The sequence below is a fragment of the Salmo salar genome, chromosome 01, assembly GCF_965601325.2.
Source record: "Salmo salar chromosome 01, fSalSal1, whole genome shotgun sequence".
In the NCBI taxonomy this organism is placed as follows: Eukaryota; Metazoa; Chordata; class Actinopteri; order Salmoniformes; family Salmonidae; genus Salmo; species Salmo salar.
The window spans coordinates 56,312,190-56,336,486 of record NC_138291.1 but is presented as its reverse complement, the minus strand read 5'-3'; the positions used below and the strand labels follow the sequence as shown (position 1 = coordinate 56,336,486).

General features: G+C 43.2%; 2 protein-coding genes across 3 annotated transcripts; both read right to left on the bottom strand.

Moving 5' to 3' along the window:
- Positions 1-732: 732 nt before the first annotated feature.
- LOC100306744 (ras homolog gene family, member Q) lies at positions 733-16,139 on the bottom strand. 2 transcript variants are annotated; one of them, NM_001165283.1, is given in 6 exon segments: positions 763-1,538; positions 1,834-1,929; positions 3,042-3,097; positions 3,100-3,206; positions 15,204-15,262; positions 15,635-16,033. In NM_001165283.1, coding segments are annotated over 5 exon segments (369 nt in total). In that variant the 5' UTR covers positions 15,777-16,033; the 3' UTR covers positions 763-1,538; positions 1,834-1,924.
- A 2,487-nt stretch (positions 16,140-18,626) lies between these two features.
- On the bottom strand, positions 18,627-23,071 carry mxtx1 (mix-type homeobox gene 1). Its single transcript, XM_014200871.3, has 3 exons — positions 22,949-23,071; positions 22,367-22,551; positions 18,627-21,915 (listed from the first exon to the last, which is right to left on the bottom strand). Exons 1-3 carry the CDS (start codon positions 23,046-23,048, stop codon positions 21,097-21,099), a joined length of 1,104 nt encoding a protein of 367 aa, XP_014056346.1. The 5' UTR covers positions 23,049-23,071; the 3' UTR covers positions 18,627-21,096.
- Between the last annotated feature and the right edge of the window lie 1,226 nt (positions 23,072-24,297).

The window sequence follows — 24,297 nt, the reverse complement described above, 5'->3', positions numbered from 1 at the left end:
AGGTTGTTGAAATTTTCCAGGTTGATTGACCTTCATGTCTTCAAATAGGGCCATCTTCTGTGTACCACTCCTACCTTGTCACAACAGAACTGATTGGCTCAAACGCAATAAGGAAAGAAATTCCACAAATTAACTTAAGGCACACCTGTTAATTGAAATGCATTCCAGGTGTGCAAAGCTGTTATCAAGACAAAAGATTGCTACTATTTAGATTTGTTTAACACTTTTTTGGTTACTACATGATTCCATGTGTTATTTCAGAGTTTTGATATCTTCACTATTATTCTTCAATGTATAAAATAGTTTAAAAAAAGCATGCTGAAGTGGCAAAGTCGACATCCACAGTTGTTATTTGTGGTCGTAAACATTATTTTGAGCTAATTCTGAGGGGGGAGAGCGTGCCATTTTTTTCATGTGTATGTAAATATTTGTAACGGGGGGGTGCATTTTTTTTAGGACAACATGACACCTTGATTTTTTTTTTTTAAACTGTGCTTTAATGTACAGGGATAGGTATGTGGACTGTGCTTAATGTTGGTGCTGGAGATATGTTTGTGCCGCTCTCCCCACATCCCTGTATCCCATACAGGTGTGTGCATTCAATTCTTTCGGCACCATTGGGCTACTGACAAGAATAAATCCAACATTTTTAATATTAGCACTGCAAGCTGAGCAAGAGAAGCAGATCGCGTCCTAAAATATGAGATCATAAAAAAAACTCCCCATACTAGATGGGATCAAAGTATTATTATTATTTTTTTAAACAATATGCATTTCATTGGTGGTGGCTAAGGTGAGTTACCCAAAACATAATGTAAAGCACTTGGAGGCCAGATGGAAAGCACTTTAAATAAATGCAATGCACCCATTCATTCATTTCTACAGCAGACAGTAAAAAAAAAAATACACATATCAGGAGTTAAATGCACACAATGATACCTCTGTGTTTTCTGACAGCTTGATACATATTTTTGTACAGGAAAATCATTTTAAAAAAAACTTTAAAAAAGGACATACTTTTGAAGGCAAATAAATTCTTACTGAAGGGCGTTGTTGACCTGGGTATTGTGCTCCTTTGGTAGTAAAGCTGCCCCCCCCCCCCCCCCCCCCAACTCCATTGGTCGACAGCAGGAGAGAGAAAACCGCTCAAGAGCCCTGAACTAAAAATAGGGTCCTCATTTGTCCATTTCGGTCCTTCAGTCGTTTTCCCCTTATGACCTCTGTCTCTGTCATTCGTTCTGGTTTGTATTCAGGAGTGTATTCATTAGACACCAAACGGAAGAAAAACAGTCTGAAACAGGGTGATCAAAAAAAACATTTTCTGTTGCATGCCCTAATGAAAATGACCCAGGTGTTGTTGGACGTTCCCATGTCTCTCACGTGATGAGGCAGCAGTTGATACAGCGCGGCCCCAGTCTTCTCTTCAGGACGCCCTTCTTCCTTTTGGGGGTCAGGATAGCGATGATGGCCTCATCAAACACAGTTTTCAGTCCTTTCTGGGTGAGAGCCGAGCATTCCACGTAGACACACGCGCCAATCTGTAAGAGGAAGGGAGGGAAGGGCCAGGCTGTCACTCAAAAAACTATCAAGGAAAGGGTTAACCTCACCCCCAGGTTAGCTTAGGGAAGAAGTCTGGTGTTAGTCTAATAAAAAGGCTCAATCATCAAAATGCCCCAGACTGAAGAGATCCAAAAGTTCATAACGGTCATAAACAATTAGTTTGAGGAGGGACAACCCATCTAGTGTAGAGTAGGGTAAACCAACTACCGAGTGGCCCATTTACAATCTCAATTCCTTCTGGAACCATCTGCTGGCTCCACGGTGATTACGTACCTCCTTGGCTAGCTTCTGGCCCTGCTCTGTGGTGATGGGCTTCTCCTTCATGTCATTCAGTTTGGCAATGGTCTTGGGGTCGTCACGAAGGTCAATCTGAAACAGGGAGCGATAACGCAACACTTCCTGTCAGCACAGACAATCAGCAAGGCAGCCAATAGGCTGCTTCTTAAGAAACGTCTTCAGTTGGAGCGAACAACTCGTTCACTTAACCATCTTCCCCATTTTCAAAAAGAGCAACTTGAGTCAGACTTCTGTAAGAAGTACTCCTCCTCTGTTTCACCATTCTTCAGGGGAGTAGAGAACGAGAGACATTTCTAGAGAAATGTGTCACATTAGTACCAGCGCAGCATTTCCAAACCCAAACCCTGTTTCTCTATTCTATAATATTATTATTTCATATGCTCTTGCGGGTTTGAATTTAACTTCAACCACGAGACATTAGTCCCTTTATTTACTTGTATTTAAAATGCAGAGCTGACACAGAGTGTCTGCTCGACCACGTTGTTCAGCTCTTACTACCACCCAAATAAAAACTAATTCATCCTTTACCCGGCCTACGCCCACTGATACCTGTGACAAACTCTTTATTGAGACAAACATTCATTAACACATCTGTGGTTGTGTTTGATTTGTGGCGCTGCTCTGCCTGAATGGATTTGGGCCCGCATCGGTATGCAGTGTGAGTTATGGTAGGACTGATAAAAGAGCGGTGACTATCAGCTGACAGAAGGATAAATCACACGCCCACTCCACTAACCTCACCACCAATATGCCCATGTTCTATTTCATGGCGGCGGATGGACACCCACAAGTGTGGTTTGAAACGTGTCTGGACTGAGCTCTTGGAAAGTATCAGAGAGCTGTGGCACTAAATAGAAGTCAACTAATACCAAAAAGCTAAAAATGCTCCTTTTGCTGTTAACATTTTTTTGGGAGGGATTCGAAAATATGCACCTATATTTCTTTGTGGGTGTTCGCGAATGGTCTTAAGAATAAAAGAAAAACAGAGAGCGCAGCACATTTAAGTGGAGGTTCAGCTTTATAAATCAACCCCTCCCCTGTCAATGTGAAGTAGAGTGTGAGCATGAGTAGGGTAGATGTGGATAGAGCATGCCAGGCTCTCTGTGAAACTCAGCATGTGGAATGGCCAGGACACAGTGTAGATACAAGGTTTGGGTGTGTTGGCTGTAGCTCTTTAGGCTCACCTGAGTGCCTATGAGGAGGTATGGGACACTGGGGGCATACTCCTGCAGCTCGGTGACCCACTCTTCCCTCACATTCTGGAAACTGGCCGGGTTGACTACGGAGTAGCAGATCAGGAAGACGTCGGTCATGGGGTACGACAAAGGCCTCAAGCGGTCATAGTCCTCCTGGAAAAAGTTAAATATATAAAAGAGACACACACACACACACACACACACACACACAGGAGAGAGACAGACACACAGGAGAGAGAGAGGGAGGCGTTAGAGGAGGGGAGCAGGAGACACGGGGGAGAAAGAGAGCAACAGCCTTCCTTAGATCATATCCACCAAGAGACTACCAGATCCTCGGAATTATTATTCATGAATTATTCAACCGGATGGAAAAATGAGCTCCAAATGCAACCATCCTTATACTCCTCCTCACTGATGCAGAGGAGAGCAAACTTACACTGTGCTTATCTACTAGACTCCAACATGCACTGCCAAGCAACCAGGCTGTTTTATGGAAATAGTGAATACTGTTATGTGAAGGGAGTGACAAGCCTAAAAAAGAAAAAGAACGGAGCGGATGTGCAGATTTCTACAGATGACCTACATCCGACTGCTTATTTTATTGCCGTCACTCTGACTGGGGCCACTGGGCATTATTTCACATTAGCAGTACGTTACAGGAAGTATTGCGGAAGGCATCAGACAAAATTGCCATCTCCGATAGGCCTCAGTTTATTGTGTGGACCTAAAAATCGCTAATTCACATACCGTATGCAACATGGTCGTGTTGGTGTAAATGAGACCTAGCGTTTCCTCATCACTCCCTGATAACTAATTCGGACAGGCGGTCCTACTACTACATCAGTCCATATGAATATTCATGAGTTGTCTGACTTTAGGAGCAGCCACAGCACACCCAGAGTTTATATACGAGGGCCATACACATCCGGAATGACCAGACATTATACAAGTGATGCCGAGCGAACACATCAAGACTAGTTATGATATGATGGTGACGGCCAAGCTTGAAGAAAGGAATATATGACTTGTCTGATTAAGCTTAACAAACTAACTTAATCAACATGCCTCAAGTCAAGACCAGACTCACGGACCATTAAGAAGTCTTGGACAACCTTGTGGTGATGCCACCATAGTATCTGTTATTCCCACTTGTGGTGAGCGCAGTGGTTTCATGTGAATTCCCAAGTGTGTGTGTGTGTGTGTGTGTGTGTGTGTGTGTGTGTGTGTGTGAAGCTAGAAGATATGGTAGGAAAAAAAAGATATCCATAAATCGGGATACATTTCTTGAAATTGATGTGATAAAGATAAAAAGAACGATATGTTTATAACATTAATATGCACCACAGTTTTTTGCTATTATCTTTTAAACTACTACTTCTAGTTTGATGGCTGAATTGTCCCATTAGCAATTACATTATTTCATTTCAAACTTCACATTTCTCTAGTACATGCTAATTATTATCAAATGAGCTATAAAATCAGCAAAATGCCTGCGATAAGTGATCAATATGGTCGGTGTCGACCATTTTCAGTTCATCTTCCCAGCTCTAGTGTATGTGTGTGTGTCCCCTGTTACACTTATGGAGAACCACATCCCAGTGTACTTTACTAGAACACACAGTAACACTCAGCAGTTAACACAACATGTCTTGTGAAGGTGGCCAATCGCTCTCCTCCATCCCCATCACATTTCAGAAATGCTTCCACAAAGTTCCTCAGTGTGTACAGTAAAAAGCATGAAGGAGGAAGAAGGAAGAGTAAAAATACAAGAGGGGCCAGCAAAGAGGTAAGACAGAGGAAGGAGAAGAGAAAGTTAGCTGCTAGAGGGTTTATACTGGAGATGCTAATAAAGGCACTCTAGGCAGGGCAGATTCCAACCATTCTCCCCATACGCGTCCTTACATTTCCATCAGGGCAAGGCTTTTTATGGCATTTCTACTTGGCTGGTATGTGATCTCAGCTGTGAGCGAGTGTGTCAAGTCAGTGACATACGAGCGTCTATAATATCAGTGAGTCACTCCCCCTCTTCCTCGGGCCCAGCAGCTGTGTCAGAGACGCCTGTTCAGACATGACCACAGGGAGAATAATGAGTGCAGGCACTAAACTTCATGGTCTAAACACAAAACTGGTCTGAACACTGCACTGTAAAAAGAGGTTGCTGTGAATTTTTGTTTCTTGGTTGTCAATAAAAAATTAAAAAATTAAAAAAACATTAAAAAAAAAAAAATAATCAACCAAGTTTCAATACCTGAAATAATTCATACTTAACCCAGAGTACCAGGAAATACCCCAAAAAATAAAAAGAAATGATATATATTTATTTTAATTAAAATACATTTAATTCGGAAGAGCCCATTTAAAGCATAAAAATAATAATTAATTAACAGGATATGGTCACTATGCCAGGGTTCTCTCATATGGGCAGCAAGTACAAAACAGAGCAGAGGAAATGTTATAGGCGAGCGACGTGCTTTGATAATGCAAGCCAGGGATTACAGAATAAAGTTTAGGAATTTTCCTGCTAGACAGGAGTCAAGATTTGGGGTTTCTGTGGGATTGGGACTGGATAGGAAAACAGCCAAGGCTTTAGGAGAAGAGAAGACGCAATTTTCCCTCATGCCTCTTCGAATTGTTAACAGATGCCTATGTAGTAAATTGTGCATAGGCCTATCAAATGTGTCTGTGTGAAGAGTCACAATGACAGCTAAAATAGGCACGCGTTGTTTGTAGGCTATACAGTGCATTGGGAAAGTATTCAGACCCCTTGACTTTTTCCACTTTGTTACTATACAGCCTTATTCTAAAAGTGATTTTAAAAAAAAATCATTTAATCCATCTACACACAATACCCCATAATGACAAAGTGAAAGCAGGTTTTTAGAAATTCTTCAAAATGTATAAAACCTTCAAAAACTGAAATATCTGAATACTTAAGTAAATAAGGTAAGTATTCAGACCTTTTCTATGAGACACGAAATTGAGCTCAGGTGCATCCTGTTTCCATTGATCATCTGGCCGCCCGGTCAAACTGAGCAATCGAGGAAGAAGGGGCTTGGTCAGGGAGGTGACCAAGAACCCGATGGTCACTCTGTCAGAGCTCCAGAGTTCCTTTGTGGAAATGGGAAAACCTTCCAGAAGGACAACCATCTCTGCAGCACTCCACCAATCAGGCCTTTATGGTAATCGCTGCCAAAGGTGCTTCAACAAAGTACTGTGTAAAGGGTCTGAATGCTTGTGATATCAGTTTTTTATTTTTAATATATTGCAGAATTTTTTATTTTTTTTTAAATCTGTTTTTGCGTCGACATTATGGGGTATTGTGTGTAAAGTGAAGAGAAAACGGTTTTATCCATTTTAGAATAAGGCTATAACGTAACAAAATATGGAAAAAGTCAAAGGGTCTGAATACTTTCCGAATGCACCGTATGTAGGGGTTTTCTGTAGGGTTTATTAATGGCATTCGGGTCACGTGTGCAGTCCGGCAGTATCAATTATGCGTGTGCTTTGAATTGATGGTGACTTTGTGTGAAGTAAATACACTAGGCTAAAGGCTTCCATGTGACAAACTGTTTGGATAATGTGCCATTTTGTTTTTTGCTAATCTGCTGCAGCGCATGTGTGTATTAGTGCGAGATCGAGGGACATTTTTATTTCCCAGGTCTTGTCATTTAATTATAATATCGGGAAATGTGAAGAGTGTTCCCGGACAGTCCCGGGATCCAGGTTACCCATGTTAATCCCTAGTTGCCAGCTAGTTACTGAATTTCAAATTACAGTACTTCACCAAAACTGTCTGAGCATTTCCCAACACGGGATGAACCATGTAGAATAGATTGCTAGTTCAATCTGAGGTATCACATTCAAGGCGAGTACATCACACACCATACAATGGCGCTTTAGACCCATGATGGTCAATGGGGAAACAGTTTAAAAAACATCCACCAGCAGGCTGTAGTGATCAAATGAACATGACATGTCTAGTGCTCTCATTGGTGTTCAAAGGGGCATGACATGTCTAGCTACCTCCCATTGGGGTTCAGCTGCTTGGAGAGAAACAAGGCCCTGCGGCAGCAGCAGAACAGATCCCATTTTACTCTCTACCCCCTGCAGGGATGTCTGGGGGTCACTGGGTCATATCTCAGGGAGGACACTGAGTCAAACTTAGCGAGGCACTGTACAAAAAAAACAACGGGGGGGGGGGGGAAATAGTCATAGAAGAGTGATGGAAGGATGTGCCACTGAGTGTGAGTGCAGGAGGGAGTGAGAAAATTAGGAACGGCGCAGCAACAAAAGGGAGAGTGCGAAGAGAACAAGAAGAGCCCAATCCCAGCGGGACTCTGTTCTGAGCCCAGTGTTGCCATGGGTACTACAACAGCACATAACATCCACTTCCTGCTCCGATAGCAAGCTAGCATAGCATTGCTTCTGTATATGATCAGTGCATCAGCTAGGGAGAGGATGACTGAATGAATAAAGACTCTCCATTCCATTCCTTCTGTTCTTGGCCCACATGTTCAAGAGCGAAGAGATGTGATCGAACGTGTTACGTATAGATCTATGGAATATAAGGGTCTCCCAAGTGGCGCAGTGGTCTAAGGCACTGCATCGCAGTGCTAACTGTGCCACTAGAGATTCTGGGTTTGAGTCCAAGCTCTGTCGCAGCCTGCCGCGACCGGGAGACCCATAGGGTGCCACACAATTGGCCCAGCGGCGTCCGTGTTAGGGGAGGGTTTGGCCGGCAGGGATGTCCTTGTCCCATCACGCACTAGCGACTCCTGTGGCAGACCGGGTGCAGTGCATGCTGACACGGTAGCCAGGTGTGCGGTGTTTCCGACACATTGGTGCGGCTGGCTTCTGGGTTAAGTGGGCATTGTGTCAAGAAGCAGCGCGGCTTGATTGGGTTGTTTCTCTGAGGACGCATGGCTCTCTACTGTCGCCTCTCCCGAGTCCGTACGAGAGTTGCAGTGATGAGACAATTGGATACCATGTAATTGGGGAGAAAAAAAAAGGGGTAAAAAAAATATCTATGGAATATACAGGTGGTGTAATAAGCAATACCTAGACAAAAACACAGGGCAATGCAGATAGAACACAGTGACACACCTTACTGTATGCTATTGTGCTCATGTGACAGTTAATGGGGTCACATGCGACAGCATCACAATTAGAGGTCGGCCAATTATGATTTTTCAACGCCGATACCGATTAAGTCGGCTGATTTTTATTTATTTATTTGTAATAATGACAATTACAACAATACTGAATGAACACTTATTTTAACTTTATATAATACATCAATAAAATCAATTTAGCCTCAAATAAATAATGAAACGTTGGAGAAGAAAGTAAAAGTGCAATATGTGCCACGTAAGAAAGCTAACGTTTAAGTGCCTTGCTCAGAACATGGGAACATATGAAAGCTGGTGGTTCCTTTTAACATGAGTCTTCAATATTCCCAGGTAAGAAGTTTTAGGTTGTAGTTATTATAGGAATTATAGGACTATTTCTCTCTATACGATTTATATTTCATATACCTTTGACTATTGGATGTTCTTATAGGCACTTTAGTATTGCCAGTGTAACAGTATAGCTTCCGTCCCTCTCCTCGCTCCTACCTGGGCTTGAACCAGGAACACATCGACAACAGCCACCCTCGAAGCAGCGTTACCCATGCAGAGCAAGGGGAACAACTACTCCAAGTCTCAGAGCGAGTGACGTTTGAAACACTATTAGCGCACACCCGGCTAACTAGCTAGCCATTTCACATCGGTTACACCAGCCTAATCTTGGGAGTTGATAGGCTTGAAGGGGTGGGTATAATTTGTGGAACGTTCCAACAGGAATCTGTTCAAAAAACGTAAAGTAAAAGGTTGCCAACCAACAACGCATACAAAGTAGCAACGCATACAAACCTAGCTAACTAGCTGCCGAATAGGCATCAACTCACCACGTAGCTTATTCTTAATGTTTGTCCATAGGCAACCAGAGTGAGGACAGACATTTTTCGGAATAAACGTGATGAGTGAAAAACGCAATGAAATAGATCACTCCCTACCCGGTATCTTATTCTGCCGCTATACAACTTTGTATGCGTTGTTTTTTGGCAACCTTGTTATTTACGAAGTTTTTGGAATAGATTCCTGTTGGAGCGTTCCACAAATTATAGTTGATAGGCTTGAAGTCATAAACAACGCAATGCATGAAGCACAGCGAAGAGCTGCTGGAAAAACACACGAAAGCGCTGTTTGAATGAATGCTTACGAGCCTGCTGGTGCCTACCACCGCTCAGTCAGACTGCTCTATCAAATCATAGACTTAATTGTAATAAACACACAGAAATACGAGCCTTAGGTCATTAATATGGTCGAATCCGGAAACTCTCATTTTTTCTTTCAGTGAAATACGGAAGCGTTCCGTATTTTATCTAACGGGTGGCATCCCTAAGTCTAAATATTCCTGTTACATTGCACAACCTTCAATGTTATGTCATAATTACGTAAAATTCTGGCAAATTAGTTCGCAACGAGCCAGGCGGCCCAAACTGTTGCATATACCCTGACAGCGTGCAATGAACGCAAGAGAAGTGACACAATTTCATGTTAGCAGGCAATATTAACTAAATATGCAGGTTTAAAAATATATACTTGTGTATTGATTTTAAAGAAAGGCATTGATGTTTATGGTTAGGTACATTGGTGCAACAACAGTGCTTTTTTCGCCAATGCGCTAAATCAACACCCGTTTGTCAAAGTAGGGTGTGATTCAATGAGAAATTAACAGGCACCGCATTGATTATATGCAACGCAGGACACGTTAGATAAACTAGTAATATCATCAACCATGTGTAGTTAACTAGTGATTATGTTAAGATTGATAGTTTTTTATAAGATAAGTTTAATGCTAGCTAGCAACTTACCTTGGCTTCTTGCTGCCCTCACGTAACAGGTAGTCAGCCTGCCATGCAGGCTCCTCGTGGAGTGCAATGTAAGGCAGGTGGTTAGAGCGTTGGACAAGTAACCGGGAGGTTGCAAAAACAAATCCCCGAATCCCCCCTGAACAAGGCAGTTAACCCCCGTTCCTAGGCCGTCATTGAAAATAAGAACGTGTTCTTAATCTGACTTACCTAGTTAAATAAAGGTGTAAAAAATATTAAAAATTGTATATAATAAAATAATATAAATATATATTTTTTAAAGTTGGCAAATCGTTGGCCAAAAATACCAATTACTGATTGTTATGAAAACTTGAAATCGGCCCTAATTAATCGGCCATTCCTATTAATCGGCCGACCTCTAATCACAATTGCTTAAAAATACATCCTCTCCTTCATCCGACTTCAAGAGACTTGACAGGTGAAAACAATATGGCGGAAGATCATCTTTACGCTGGTATTCACCTCATCTGTTCTTCCAGATCAGAGTGATGAAGAGGCGAAGAGAATATGAATTTAAGTCAATTGAGACAGAGCGTGTCTGCAAAGCCTTATTTTCTCTTCGAGAAAATGGTTCACCTTCCCTTATGAGACAGCTGAGGATTCTGGGAGCTTCAGATCTGCCAGGTACATAAATATTGAAAAGGGTCCTTGGAGCCAAAAAAACATGTGTAATGCAGAGCAAGAGGTGGAGACTGTAGCAGGAGAGTGTGAATTTGGGGGGGGGGGGGGGGTTGGTGGCTGGTTTGGACAAGGTTCCTCAAGAGAGGTAGAGCATTAAGTGTTGCACCCTTCTACATCCCCGGCCTGAGCCTCCTAGGGTTGAATTACAGGATTCCAGAGCAGATTTGCAGCGGTCCACTACCCCTTACACTCCCCCCCTCCCTCTCAGCCAGCCCCTTGGTCTCGCTCGCTTCCTCTTTCCCCGCCGTCTACCTCGCTTCCTCTCCATCTCTTGGTTTCCCCTCGCTCTCTGGCACTCCCTTCTTTGATCAGACTCTGAAGCTATAAAACATTACCAGCTGGCCTTGTGCTCAGCCTAAAGAAGTCAGCAGGGGTGGGGGGGAGGAGGATTGGAGGCGCTGCGTTTGAAGGGAAGTAACTCTACTCTGTGGCCTCGGCGCCCACAGTCGACATCTGGGAAACTTCTCAATTTCACAGTTCTGAATCAGCTAAAACAAAAAGGCGCTAGACATGGAATTGCAATCAAAGACAAAGGGGTAAACAAAAAGCAGTGTGAATCACTACTGAGTAGTAGATTTACGATGATTTAGTTTCCCCAAAGAACGAGTTGTGGCAGCCACAGATTTATGTGGGAATAATGATTGAGTCACTGGAAACAATAGCAACTTTAATTTGCTTCACATGTAGTTATATTTTATTAAATTAACAAACATTTCTCAACCTCAAATCTATTCATCTTTCACCGGGCGGATAATGTTTCAGTTCAGGACCTTGTTTGGACTTCACACAGATAAAACTCAGGTTCAGAGGAGAGTTAACAATTCATCGCTGCATGTGACATGCCTTAGCTTCAGACCCAGCTAGGAAAAAAAGAGTTAAAAGATCTTAAAAGGAAAAAGTGAGTGAGTATGTTCTCTTTCAAAAATGTGTTTCTGTGTATCACATATGGGGATTTGCCAGGACCACCAATACTTACTGAAGAACAAATCAATAGGATCTGTTGGGAGACAGACAGGTAATGTGGTGAATGAGGTGAGCGAATGAAGGAGCCACTCTCCCGCCCTCTGGTCATTCTTGCTTCTCTTCTTCGCGAAGAGCATTACTCTCTAAGCCAGGCCAACTCCAGTCCTCGGGGGCCTGATTTTCCCCAGCCCCAACTAACACACCTGACTCCAATAATCAACTAATCATGATCTTCAGTTAAAAATGTAATTAGTTTAATCAGGTGTGTTTGTTAGAGATGGGGGGGAAAGTGTGACACCAATCAGGCACGAGGACTGGAATTGCCCAGGCCTATTCTAAGCACTCCCCAGCACAACTGGATCCCTGGTTTCCTGCTCACAAGTGAACCGTGAAAGATATTGTTGCCTGGCGTACGTCTTTAGACCCCGTCGAAAGGTTGAGTACTGACCAAAAGTGTTTTTGCTGTGTGTAGAAATTGCTTTTCTGTTTCTCAGTCTACGTTGGTAGCTAGCTATTGAGACTCAGTTAGCCCATGCTGCAAGATTTTGGCTAACTAGGCTAGCTCAATGAGGCAAGCTAACCTGCACACATGGTAGCATTGCTAGCTCCCTTCTCTCATCTAGCTTAACCTACGTTCACCCGTTGCGTTAAATAGACCAACCATCTCAGCTTCACGACTCCTTCGGTTGCAGGAGCACAATACCTGAAGGCCAACTGCCACCACACGTTTCCCTTCAGCCATCACTGAGCTAGCTAGAGCAAACCTTCATAACCATCCCAGGACAAGTCCAGCACTCAAACCCCCACGTTCTTGCTCTTGCTGTTCCATGATTGCGGAGAAGGATTTCTACCCTCAATGCAGCAACTGCTTGGGAAAAGAACATGCCCAACAGGGGCTTGACGACCCGGAGTCCTGTGAGCACCGCAAGCTACTGACTAGAGCAGCTCTGAGGAGGAGGCTTAAAAGAGCATCTCAATATCCCCACACCTCTGAGCCAACCGCAAAAGCGGAGGCTCAGCCACTCATTCTCAGAGCTTTCAATGTGACCTCTTTTATTGTTAGCTTATCCGGCTGAGCTACTGGAGGGGGTGGGGAAGCAACTGGACTCGGATAACCTGGATCCAGATGCGTGGGAGGAGATCACTAGGATTACAGTCCTGAACTTCTGTGCCTCCCATAGTGTCATTCAAGGCTGTGGTCGTACCATGAGCTGAGCAGTGGGAGAAAAAAAAAGGTACGTTGGCTGAGCTTATCCAGATTGACAAAGAAAAAGGTGGACCTCCTGGATGCCCCAATTACACCCAAGGAGTTGGGGACCACTGTCACCGCAATGCGACAGAAGTGTGATATAGGTAAGAAAGAAGGCGACGCCGTCAGCTTCTACCTGCCCTGCAGACCCGGGCTTCGTGGCAGGCCGTTGGTTCCAACATCTCACTCCAGTCTCACAGCTGGGAGGGGGCAACTAGCTGGCCTTGGGGGACTGAGGTCCCCAGCGACGCAGCAGTCTGCTAAGACTCAGGCTAGGCCCCTGAACCAGGCCAAACCTGTAGGTAAGCAGTCCTATGCTGCAGCAGGGTTCCGCCTTTCTAACCCTCCTAAGGAAGGTAAGGGTCGGCCAACCTAGGGCGTCTGAGATGGATAGAGAGCAAAGCCTACGGCTCCCTGCCCTACCTTCTCTCCTCAGGTTTACCGTTTGCCACTCCTTCCCCTCTCTGCATTTTGCAGCAGTGGAGAGGGCTGCATTAGGACAAAAACCCTATTCTCTGTGTAGCAGCTCTCTTTGTGACCGTGCTCACATGAGAAAAATGCACCTTTTGTTCCCCCACCTTGGAGCCCACAGCTTTTCACCTGTAGCTTTCCCAGAAGAGACATGGTTGTCCAGGACACACATTGCGCAACTACTAGGATTGAACGAGCGGTCAGAGTGTTATGCTCTTTGCTCAGTGGGTAACCACATTAGTCGCTCTTCTACAGTATCCTGCCGGATCACGGGGGCTATTAGATTTATTTATAATGGCGAGGGTCACAGCCTTGGGAGCAGTTTTGCACACTCTTTGCATTCTCCAACGGTCTTGAAGGAGTTCCCACATATGCTGAGCACTTGTTGGCTGCTTTTCCTTCACTCTGCGGTCCAACTCATCCCAAACATCTCAACTGGGTTGAGGTCAGGTCATCTGATGCAGCACTCCATCAGTCTCCGTGGCCAAATAGCCCTTACACAGCCTGGAGGTGTATTTTGGGTCATTGTACTGTTGAAAAACAAAATGAAAGTCCCACTAAACCCAAACCAGATGGGATGGCGTATTGCTGCTGTAGCCATGCTGGTTAAATGTACCTTCAATTCTAAATATATCAATGACATTGTCACCAGCAAAGCACCCCCACACCTCCTCCTCCTCCATGCTTCATGGTGGGAACACATGCGGAGATAATCGATGTAAGATATTTTCAAAGTTCTTAATTTTCTGAATTGACTGACCATCACTTAAAGTAACGGACTGTCTATTCTCTTTGCTTATTTGAGCTGGTCTTGCCATAATATGGACTGGGTCTTTTACCAAATAGGGCTATCTTCTGTATACCACCCTTACCTTGTCACAACACAACTGATTGGCTTAAACACATTAAGAATGAAAGAAAATCACACAAATTAACTTAACAAGGCACAACTGTTAATTGAATGAAGCTTAGAGAAAACGCCAAGAGTGTGCAAAGCCGTCAAAGGCAAAGGGTAACTACTTTAAATGAAGAAAAATGAAACTTTGAAGAATCTCAAATATAAAATATTGATTTTTTGAACACTTTTTTGGGGTTGCAACATGATTCCATACGTGTTATTTTAAAGTTTTGATGTCATCACTATTCTACAATGTAGAAACTAGTCAAAATAAAACCTTGAATGAGTAGGTGTCCAAACTTTTGACTTATACTGTATATGTTACAGCACTTTGGTTTCACTAATAAATGTGTTGAAATGGAATCAAATCTGTTTCTGTCTTTCAGTCATTGTTAAATAGGATAGATGGGCATATATGGTCTGCCTATAACCAGCCTGAGTAGGCCTATAACTCCATTCCTATTCAGTTTAGAGGAATTGATCAAATTGGAAATTAGCTATTATCAGGCTGGTTAATGCGATGCAAGCCAATCAAGGGCGGCTACTGAGTTGCAACTCTGGCATACTGCACACTTTTCACTAAAAGGTCCGTGCTAAACAGTATGCGACGATGAGTAAATTGTATACCGTTTATGTATGTAATATGCTAGTATGGGTATTCAGACAGCCAGTGAAAACATCCCTACTAGACACTGGACATAAGACCCCTGTTCCTCACATAATAGACCCATTGAAATGCTTCGCTAGGACTACAACCACTGTCTACCACAGACCAGACTGAAATTAGAGCAATGTGTGAAAACCACACCTGTTGCAGTTTATAGAGTCTGGTCAGAATTTCAAGCTTGTGGGTGTGTCCAGAGCACCATTGGTTAACAGTGGGGGGGAGCACGTGGGGATAGGTTGTGTCCTTGGATGTGGCATGCAGCCAGAGTTATAATAAACCCACTGTACCTGACCAGCTGTGTCGTACAATCCCAATAAGTACTGCTTCCCGCCAACGTTGACACTCACTGCAAAGCAATGAAAAAGGCTAGTTTAGGGGGGGAGAGAGAGAGAGAGAGAGAGAGAGAGAGAGAGAGTCTCACCCCCCTCCCTTCACCTGGAGGCAAACAAGTGGTTTTGATTACAGAAACAGATGTATTCCTATGCAATCTGAGCCAAAGGTCGAAAAAGTAAGCAAAACATTCGAACATACACTTCACCTAAACACTGGATTTCGGTAGACTATACAAGCAAGCAAATTGGCATAGAGATTAAACTCATGCAACTAGCCTACTGAAGGAATGATGTCAGCTTTTATAATTAACGATTGGGTAATTGGTAATGTTTCCATTCGAGAAAACACATATGTATAATCATGACATGTTCCAAAGTCCCCATACCTGCATAATGGTCAAACACAGTGGGTACGTACTCCTCTGGAAAGGCGTCGTTGGCATAGCTCATCAACAGACACGTTTTGCCCACAGCACCGTCGCCAACCACAACGCATTTCAACATAATAGTGCCGGTTCCGTTTGCCATGATGATCTTTTGATTACCATCATCCTCCGACGCCCTGTTTTCCTGAGATACACGGCGATCCCCACACCACAGGCATCACCAGAATCCGACTGCGCGACGCACGGAGACCAATGGAAATTCAATTTCTTCTCATCGCCAAGGTTCACGGTTTCCAAATGTTGTGTTATATTAGTTTCATTTCCCCTCTGCATACACAAACTGCACATACACTGTGTAGGGTGGCTATATACCGGTTTAGCAAAGTCTAGAAAGTCGAAAAAGGCGTCACTCCCGTCCCCCGCCCTATCGGTGATGTCTTTACAAGACACCCGCTTAGAAGCCCACTGCCGAGCCTGTTCCCCAGTTCGCCCCTTGACTCTCGGTCCCTCGCCTAAATTGCATCGGCACTATAGACAAGGTGGGTTCGCTTGTTGTAGAGGCGGGACTATACCCGAGACCAAGGGGCTCTGGTAAAAATCCACATATTGTTAGTTTATTGATTTTAGTCTACTTTTTTTGTTGCAATATTCATATTGGTGTGTCTCTAAATATCCTATTTGTCATCGTTCTGACACTTGATTTGCATCTTTAGACAAAACATGTTTAGGCATATACCTTATACATAATGGTATTCGATTTAGACTTTCTCTATGACTTTCCTGATTAATCCAAAAGTATTTAAAAACATTGCACAAAATCATTAGCTCTGACTCATAGGGATTATACTGCCTAGATCTGCATTAGCGACGTATGACAATGTCATGATGACCCGAGGATTTAGCCTAAGTGAGAGGTCTGAGGGTCTGCAGTAAGAGACTGGCTGGTTGCTGGCAATGGATGAAAGGGAAAGGGGGATACCTTGTCAGTTGTCCAACTGAATGTATTCAACTGTAATGTGTCTTCCGCATTTAACCCAACCCCTCTGAGAGAATGGAAGGGAGTTATTGTGAGGACCCTGCAGATGGAGACAACACAGGAGGGAGTGGGTGCTGTGAAATCACTGTCGAACAAGAGGTTACTTGACCTCTGTGTTGCACTCATCTTCATTCTCTTTCTAAAGAGGAGGAGGAGGAAGAACAAACTGACAAACACAAAGACACACCTGTGTTTCTGACAGTTGTGGGAGCAGCTGTCTTGTTACACATGTTTGCCACACCAAACATTTGATGACTTCTCTCTCATAGTATATTTCCATTTGATGTCACATGAGCACACATTCCTCCCCACAACAACTCCACAGTTCATGTCCACTTTGTTGATAGTCCCTAGCCAGATGTCGACAGTCCAATCAGCATCAGGGGGCGTGGCTAAGAAGAGCTGAGAAAATGTGCCTTTGAACCTTCAGTGTAGCCCTATCATCACATTTTGACAGTTGCTGCAGCTGTCACATGACCAAACAATTACCTCATACTTGCTGTTAAAATCATGTAACTTATTAGATGTTACACATGAGCCAATCAGAGAAGAGAAGCAACAGCCTTTAGGTCAAATTCCAAATGAGACTATCTGCATTGCCTTTATGTAATCTATAATGAAGGCACATAAAATGCATATATTAATTTAGCCTACTGTATATGTACTGTATATAATACATTGCTTCATTTTACCCAGCATGTATAAGCTAGGCTACTGTTGCAAGTTTGATGTTGTTAAGCTACATGAGTTCATTAGTGAGCTGCTGACCTTATTTCCCAGTGGATGACATTTAATATCAACTGTCTATTTTTATAACCGGACAAGGTTTAAAGAGTGAAGGCATCTATAAAAGACAGGTCTCGTCTTTTATCCTATCCCAGTAGTTCCTTTTTGACTGTTTTGATTTACCACTCTTGTAGAGAACATTTACTTGAAATGAAATGTGCACGCAAATTAATCCAAATCTTTGTCTCAGTAGCTACGGTAAGCGTTAACAGTCTCCAGCACTTCATTTGGATTGGTGCGCTCTTCTATCATATTTCTAGATACTGCCTTTTTTCATGTGACATGTGCACACAAATGCATGCACAGACACGCACATGCACATACTTACACACACAAACGCGCACACACATATGCACATATACGCGCATGAACACACACACACACAAACGCAAAGAAGAGCAGACACACACACAGTGTCAATTTTCCAATGTGTAACAAGCTTGGGGAAGACAGGCATATGAGTGATGGGTTGTTCCATCAGCTGCTGGCAGTTCTAGGGTATGAGTTCAGCCTTCACAAAAAATATGGCCTGTAATTTCATCAATCCCTCAGTGTGGTCCTGTATTGCACATTCTAATTTAAGAGCTCATCTCAGGGCTTTGTGATTGCTCCCCTCTCTCCTGTCTTATTGCACATCTTCACTTCCAGCCATTGATTGATGCTGCTTGGAATGGGATGGGGGACGTGTGTGTGTGTGTGTGTGTGTGTGTGTGTGTGTGTGTGTGTGTGTGTGTGTGTGTGTGTGTGTGTGTGTGTGTGGTGTGTGTGTGTGTGTGTGTGTGTGTGTGTGTGTGTGTGTGTGTGTGTGTGTGTATATACATGCATATATCTGTGTTCTCTTTAGGTCTCTCAGGTACACTACTACAAAATATCATTGTACGCAAATAATCCTTTTATGTTCACCTCCTGTACACAAACATTTTCCTCAATGTTCCTCTATGACCTGTGCAATGAATGATGCTACTGTGAATGAATTGTGCTGCTGGGTGAGAGCAACAGATGTCTCTCTTTCCATTGTGTCTCGCAGCCCATTTCCCCCTGTGGAGCAGGTGTGACTACAGAGGTAGCAGTCACAGGGGAAACGCTGGTCATAGCAACAGATATGCACCTCCCTACTCAGCTGATCTGGTGGATACTGGTCTATTATGAGAGGTAGAGTGAGGTCATCGGTTGATTCGATTTGATTTATTTCATTCATGCTCGCAGTCGACAAGACTGAATATTGCAGAATGCCCAGTTACATTTAGACAAAACCTTCAAAAAACAAAAACACAGGGTATTACGTTCAATGAAAAGGGTCCTAGCTTACAAGAAATTACAGTTTAAAAAGTCACATTTGGCTATTAAAAAGTCTGATGGCAGTGGCTATGGTAGAACGTTTCAGCCTGTTTGTCCTTGTGTGGATGCTGGACAGTCGTTTCTGGTTGTAAAATACTCTGCCAGTACTGTCTCCCCTTTCTGTGTGGTAACACGTCATGTAGAAGGGTGGTCAGTTTGGCGCATGACGGGAGGGATCTTCTATGGTGTCTATAGAAATATTACAATATCATTAGACATATCCATGAGCGATAGAAAAATGGATGGCACAGACAGTCTTATTTGTATTATAAAATATTGTGGTTTTAGAATTATAGTTGGAAAAATATAGTCTTTTTTTTAACCATTTATCCTTTATTTTTCTCTTGAAGGTTGACTTGTTTTGAGAGAGAGACCTGAAAAAATTTCAGCACGGGGAAAGCATTGGAAGTGTAAGGTCAACCATCAAATAAATCAAAGACATAAAATGCATAACAATACATAACATAGACGCAGAATGGAGTTTCAAAACACGGGCACTACAATATATAATATAGAGCAGAATGGAGTTTCAAAACACGGGCTCTACAATACATAATATAGAGCAGAATGGAGTTTCAAAACACGGGCTCTACAATACATAATATAGAGCAGAATGGAGTTTCAAAACACGGGCTCTACAATACATAATATAGAGCAGAATGGAGTTTCAAAACACAGACATTACAATACATAACATAGAACCAGAATGGAGTTTCAGAACACGGGCACTACAATACATAATATAGAGCAGAATGGAGTTTCAAAACACGGACATTACAATACATAACATAGAACCAGAATGGAGTTTCAGAACACGGGCACTACAATACATAACATAGACGCAGAATGGAGTTTCAAAACATGGGCTCTACAATACATAATATAGAGCAGAATGGAGTTTCAAAACACGGGCACTACAATACATAATATAGAGCAGCATGGAGTTTCAAATTACGGGCATTACAATACATAATATAGAGCAGCATGGAGTTTCAAAACACGGGCACTACAATACATAATATAGAGCAGCATGGAGTTTCAAAATACGGGCATTACAATACATAATATAGAGCAGCATGGAGTTTCCAAACACGGGCACTACAATACATAATATAGAAGCAGAATGGAGTTTCAAAAATCTATAAAAATGTATCCTATAATATATGGTAATTAAAATGAGTCATTATGGTAATCTAGCATAAGAGTAATGACAAATGCCACATCATACAGCAGCTTGTATGGACAATTTAAGAGTTATGGTCAGAAACAGCATTATAATTGATACACGGTACATTGACCAGCTCCTTGCATTCCCATACTATGAATCTGTGACTTACAAGCACCTTCTAGTGGATATATGTTGCTTTACACTGTGCAAGAGGGACAACGGATCAAATGCATGACAAATGCAGATGAGTGTAAAGGAAGTAAATTCAAAGCCTTACTCTGTGGATTCACAACCATCTTGAAGGCCTACTTAGTCTCTCTGTGTTTTAAATACCCTTCATTATGGCATGATACTTTATGAATCAACATGATATTACTTCCTCTAAATCAAAAGGTGTTTTAATACAATGGATTTGTTCGAATCAAATCAAATCAAATGTTATTTGTCACATGCGCCGAATACAATAGGTGTAGACTTTACAGTGATATGCTTATTTACAAGCCCTTAACCAACAATTCAGTTTTAAGAAAATACCTCAAAAAAAGTAGGAGATAAGAATAACAAATAATTAAAGAGCAGCAGTAAATAACAATAGCGGGACTAAATACAGGGGGTACCGGTACAGAGTCAATGTGTCAATGTGCAGGGGCACCGGTATCGAGGTAATTATCTACATGTAGGTAGAGTTATTAAAGTGGCTATGCATAGGTAATAACTGAGAGTAGCAGCGTGAGGGGGCAATGCAAATAGTCTGGGTAGTGCAGGAAACGATAGTGCAGGAAGCGATAAGGTAACTAAATAAATAGATAACCTAAAATTAATTGGTATGAAGTACATGGGAGAATAAATTGAATCATTGTGGAATTACTAAGGACGTATGATCCTCTCTCTCTCTCTCTCTCTCTCTCTCTCTCTCTCTCTCTCTCTCTCTCTCTCTCTCTCTCTCTCTCTCTCTCTCTCTCTCTCTCTCTCTCTCTCTCTCTCTCTCTCTCTCTCTCTCTCTCAGAGCATTTAGTCCACAGAAACACAGACTATACAGTAAACACCTCTCAAACTCCCACAAACATACAAAATACTATAATAATAATAATAACAATAAAGAGATTATCGTTAAAAAAAAAGTGAGAAAAGACTTCAGCAGTAAACCAGTTTGTCCCCATTGGGGTGGCTGTCCAGTCCATCTCCCTCCTGCCACTCTCCCTCCAGCTCTCCCAGGATCTCCTGCAGGGACATGGCCGGGAGCTCTGGCAAGGGGTCATTGTGCGGGGCTTGTCCTGGGTATTCTGGGGTAGACATAGCCATTCTCCAGGAGCTATCCAATCGGGAACCTTGGCCTTCCATCGGAGGGGTGTTCTCTTGTCCAACCTCCCAGCAGCCGGAATCCGGGGTGGCTGGGGCCTGGGAAATGGGGCCTCCATAGGCTTCCTGGGGGTTGTTGTAGAAGGGCTGCTGTTCGGCTGAGCGATGGTAGAGGAAGGCGTTGCTGGAGCCTGAGCTGTAGTTCCTCACCTCCAGAGGAGAAGGTCTCCACATGGACTGGACTGGGGTCGTCTGGTCAACCGCCTGGGGCCAGGCTCCTTGAACCATCTGGTGCCCGGGGCTCTTCAGGTGCGTGCTGGAGCTGTATCCCAGCACCCTGGCCTGCCTAAACCCAAACAGGGAGTTGTTGAGGCCAGTCTCCTCCGCTCCAGGGTAGGGTGGAAGGTAGTGTCCATAGAAAAAGTAATCCTCCTCCTTCACCTGGGCGGGGTAGGCAGGGGGCAGGCAGGGGGGGGTGGACAGAGGGGCAAGGCTGTGCTGGGTAGCCCCTGTCCCCTTGGTGCGGGGCTGGGAAACTGGATCCTGGACAGGGGTGAACCCACCAGGGGAGCGTAAGCCAGAGTCTGACTGGCACAGAAACTTCTTAGCTCCCTTACATTTCAGAGTCCGAGCCCTCCTGTTCTGGAACCACACCTGGAGAGAAATTGCAAAACAACTGTGTTATAACACTGCATTTAGAATGTACATCCAAAGCAAACAGAAACGGTTTTGCAGTTAGTTGACTCCAGTGACTAAGATACAGGTATCTGCTTTGAGCCCATGTTAATAATTGACCAAGCCCACCCACATACACCTGTAGAATACAGTGAGAGCGTTGGGGCTTATCTTGCTTTTGACTCCTCTGTTTACTATGTGTTTTACATTCCACCAGTCAGACCGAACGAACCACAGATAAAACCGCTTACATCATCTTAGTGAATTAAAAGATGAACAGAAACCCTGATACCAGTATCAGCAGCACACATGCAGGCCCCATTTTGAACACAGGGACATTTGTAATATAAACCAAGCCTATTACACTCGCGTGTGCATGCATCTGTGCGTGCGTGTTCCGGCATGCTTACATGTGTGCGTGTCTGCTTACCTGGATACGAGATTCAGGTAGCCCTGTTTTCTGGGACAGGCTCTCTCTCAGGCTGATGCCAGGGTAAGGGTCTGTCTCAAAGGTGAGACGGAGTAGCTCCACATGCTCTTTGGAGAAGCTGGTCCTCTTTCTACGGTTGGTACTGCGGGACGAGGCTCCGGTAATGGCCACCTGTCCTGGGACATCTGAGGGGAAAAACAACAGGTTCCAGATCAGACATGAGCCAGAGGAGCCCAGGGCAGGACAGGTCGTGGAGGGTGGTCTTATCATGTAGTGAGTCTGTCTCCAGGATAGGTTGCTTAGGCAAGAATCTATATGTGACTCTATCACTTTGAAGCATTACGACTGGTAAACAAACCCCATGGGACAAAAACATCTGTAAAGTTCCTTTGATATTTCAAAGCTCAAAAATCCATTGTTTTTACAAAAGAAAACATTCAGCTTTAGAGAATTTAAAAAAAAGTAAAAAATACATTTCCCCCAAAAAATGACAATAATTATAATCTGTGATTCACCCGGCCTACTCAAAAATACAAATCTGATATTGTCTATATGCTGTGTCAGCCAGTGACCTCTCCTTACCGATGCTGGTGTCCTTCCACATGGTCCCGTTTGGTTGATGGTATCCAAGAGGTGTAGGAATCTGTAGGTGGTCTGTGTGTAGGTATAGATGCTCCTTCATGAAGTCTCTCAAGATTTCTGTCTCCCAAAATGTATTGACAGCCCTTTTATATCGCTTGCAAGACTCTGGACCCAAACAGTATCCCCGCCTCAATGTTTGGCAGTTTGGAGGGGGGAGGGGGGGGTAAATTTGTGTTGGCCTGGGGGTTGTCTTGGAGGTACTAAGGCCACGATAATCTGAATGGTCTTTGGACTAAACAGTGGCCCTGTCCTTATCCACCCCATCCACATCATCCTCATCACATGCAAGGTCATTGGCACACAAGGAGACATACAATACATGACTAAATCACATATGACTCTTATGACTAGCTGAAAATTGGTGCTGTATAACTGTAATACGTGCTTACTTCTTTGTGTGTAGAAAATGTGGAGCTTACTGCATTTTCAAGGTGCCTTATAAACAAGTTTTGGCATTGTGTCAACAGAAACTATTACAACTGCTAACTTTTTTTGTATTCACAAATTCATTGGTTTGTTTGCATTCATTAACCGAACAATTGGCTTGAAGAATTATCAACTCACATGCCTTCTTAGAGAAACGCAAAATGCCATTCACGCATAGAGCCTTTTCTGCAACTTCTGCTGTTTTCTATTGAAATGCAACACAGATACAAGATATAAAAATAAGAAAAACAAGGATGTGTAATTGTTTGGTGATTAAAAGGACCATTATCATCATGCTGCCTCACCTCCCATTAATGTATAGGCCCAATACAGTGAAAGGCCAGGGATTGCGCTGGTTTCATCATGGCCTATGGGAAAGACTGACCCAGAGGACAGTGACCTTTCAGCTCAGTGACACTGATAGAAATGTAGGGACACCACACACAGGTATTTAAACACACAAGTAGTTGAACCAAAAAACAATAATATTATGTAAATAGTACAATATACTGTAATATATCTTAGTATTTTATCTCTTACTAGTATTCATCTTATTATATAGTAATAATCCTAAATAACATATAACAAAATGCAATAACAGCACTGTTATCTCTACTTTTAATATCAGCCAATGAGACAATCCTTGTCTTTTCTTTCCTTATCTGGACTGCGAGGATCAGTGTCTCCATATTTTGGAACGGCTCCCGAGAGTCCCTCCTTTTCAATGGCCATTGGACCTGACAGCAATTCATTCTGGCCCTTTGGTCCTTCAAGGCTCTTGCAAAATCAGTATTGTCCTCCTCAATACATACATAGCCTATAACATTTGCATTTGCTCAGGACATAAATACTTCCGACACACA

Coding starts and splice junctions, on each gene's coding strand:
- LOC100306744 (XM_014198433.3), bottom strand. CDS start 15,776: ATGGCAAACGGAACCGGCACTATTATGTTGAAATGCGTTGTGGTTGGC. Junction 3,207..15,203: donor TGTACGACACAGCTGGTCAG/GTACAGTGGGTT, acceptor AACTTTTTCCAG/GAGGACTATGACCGCTTGAG. Junction 1,930..3,041: donor ACCTCCTCATAGGCACTCAG/GTGAGCCTAAAG, acceptor TCCCTGTTTCAG/ATTGACCTTCGTGACGACCC.
- mxtx1 (XM_014200871.3), bottom strand. CDS start 23,048: ATGAAGGAGCATCTATACCTACACACAGACCACCTACAGATTCCTACA. Junction 22,552..22,948: donor GTGGAAGGACACCAGCATCG/GTAAGGAGAGGT, acceptor TTTTCCCCTCAG/ATGTCCCAGGACAGGTGGCC. Junction 21,916..22,366: donor TACCTGAATCTCGTATCCAG/GTAAGCAGACAC, acceptor ATTTCTCTCCAG/GTGTGGTTCCAGAACAGGAG.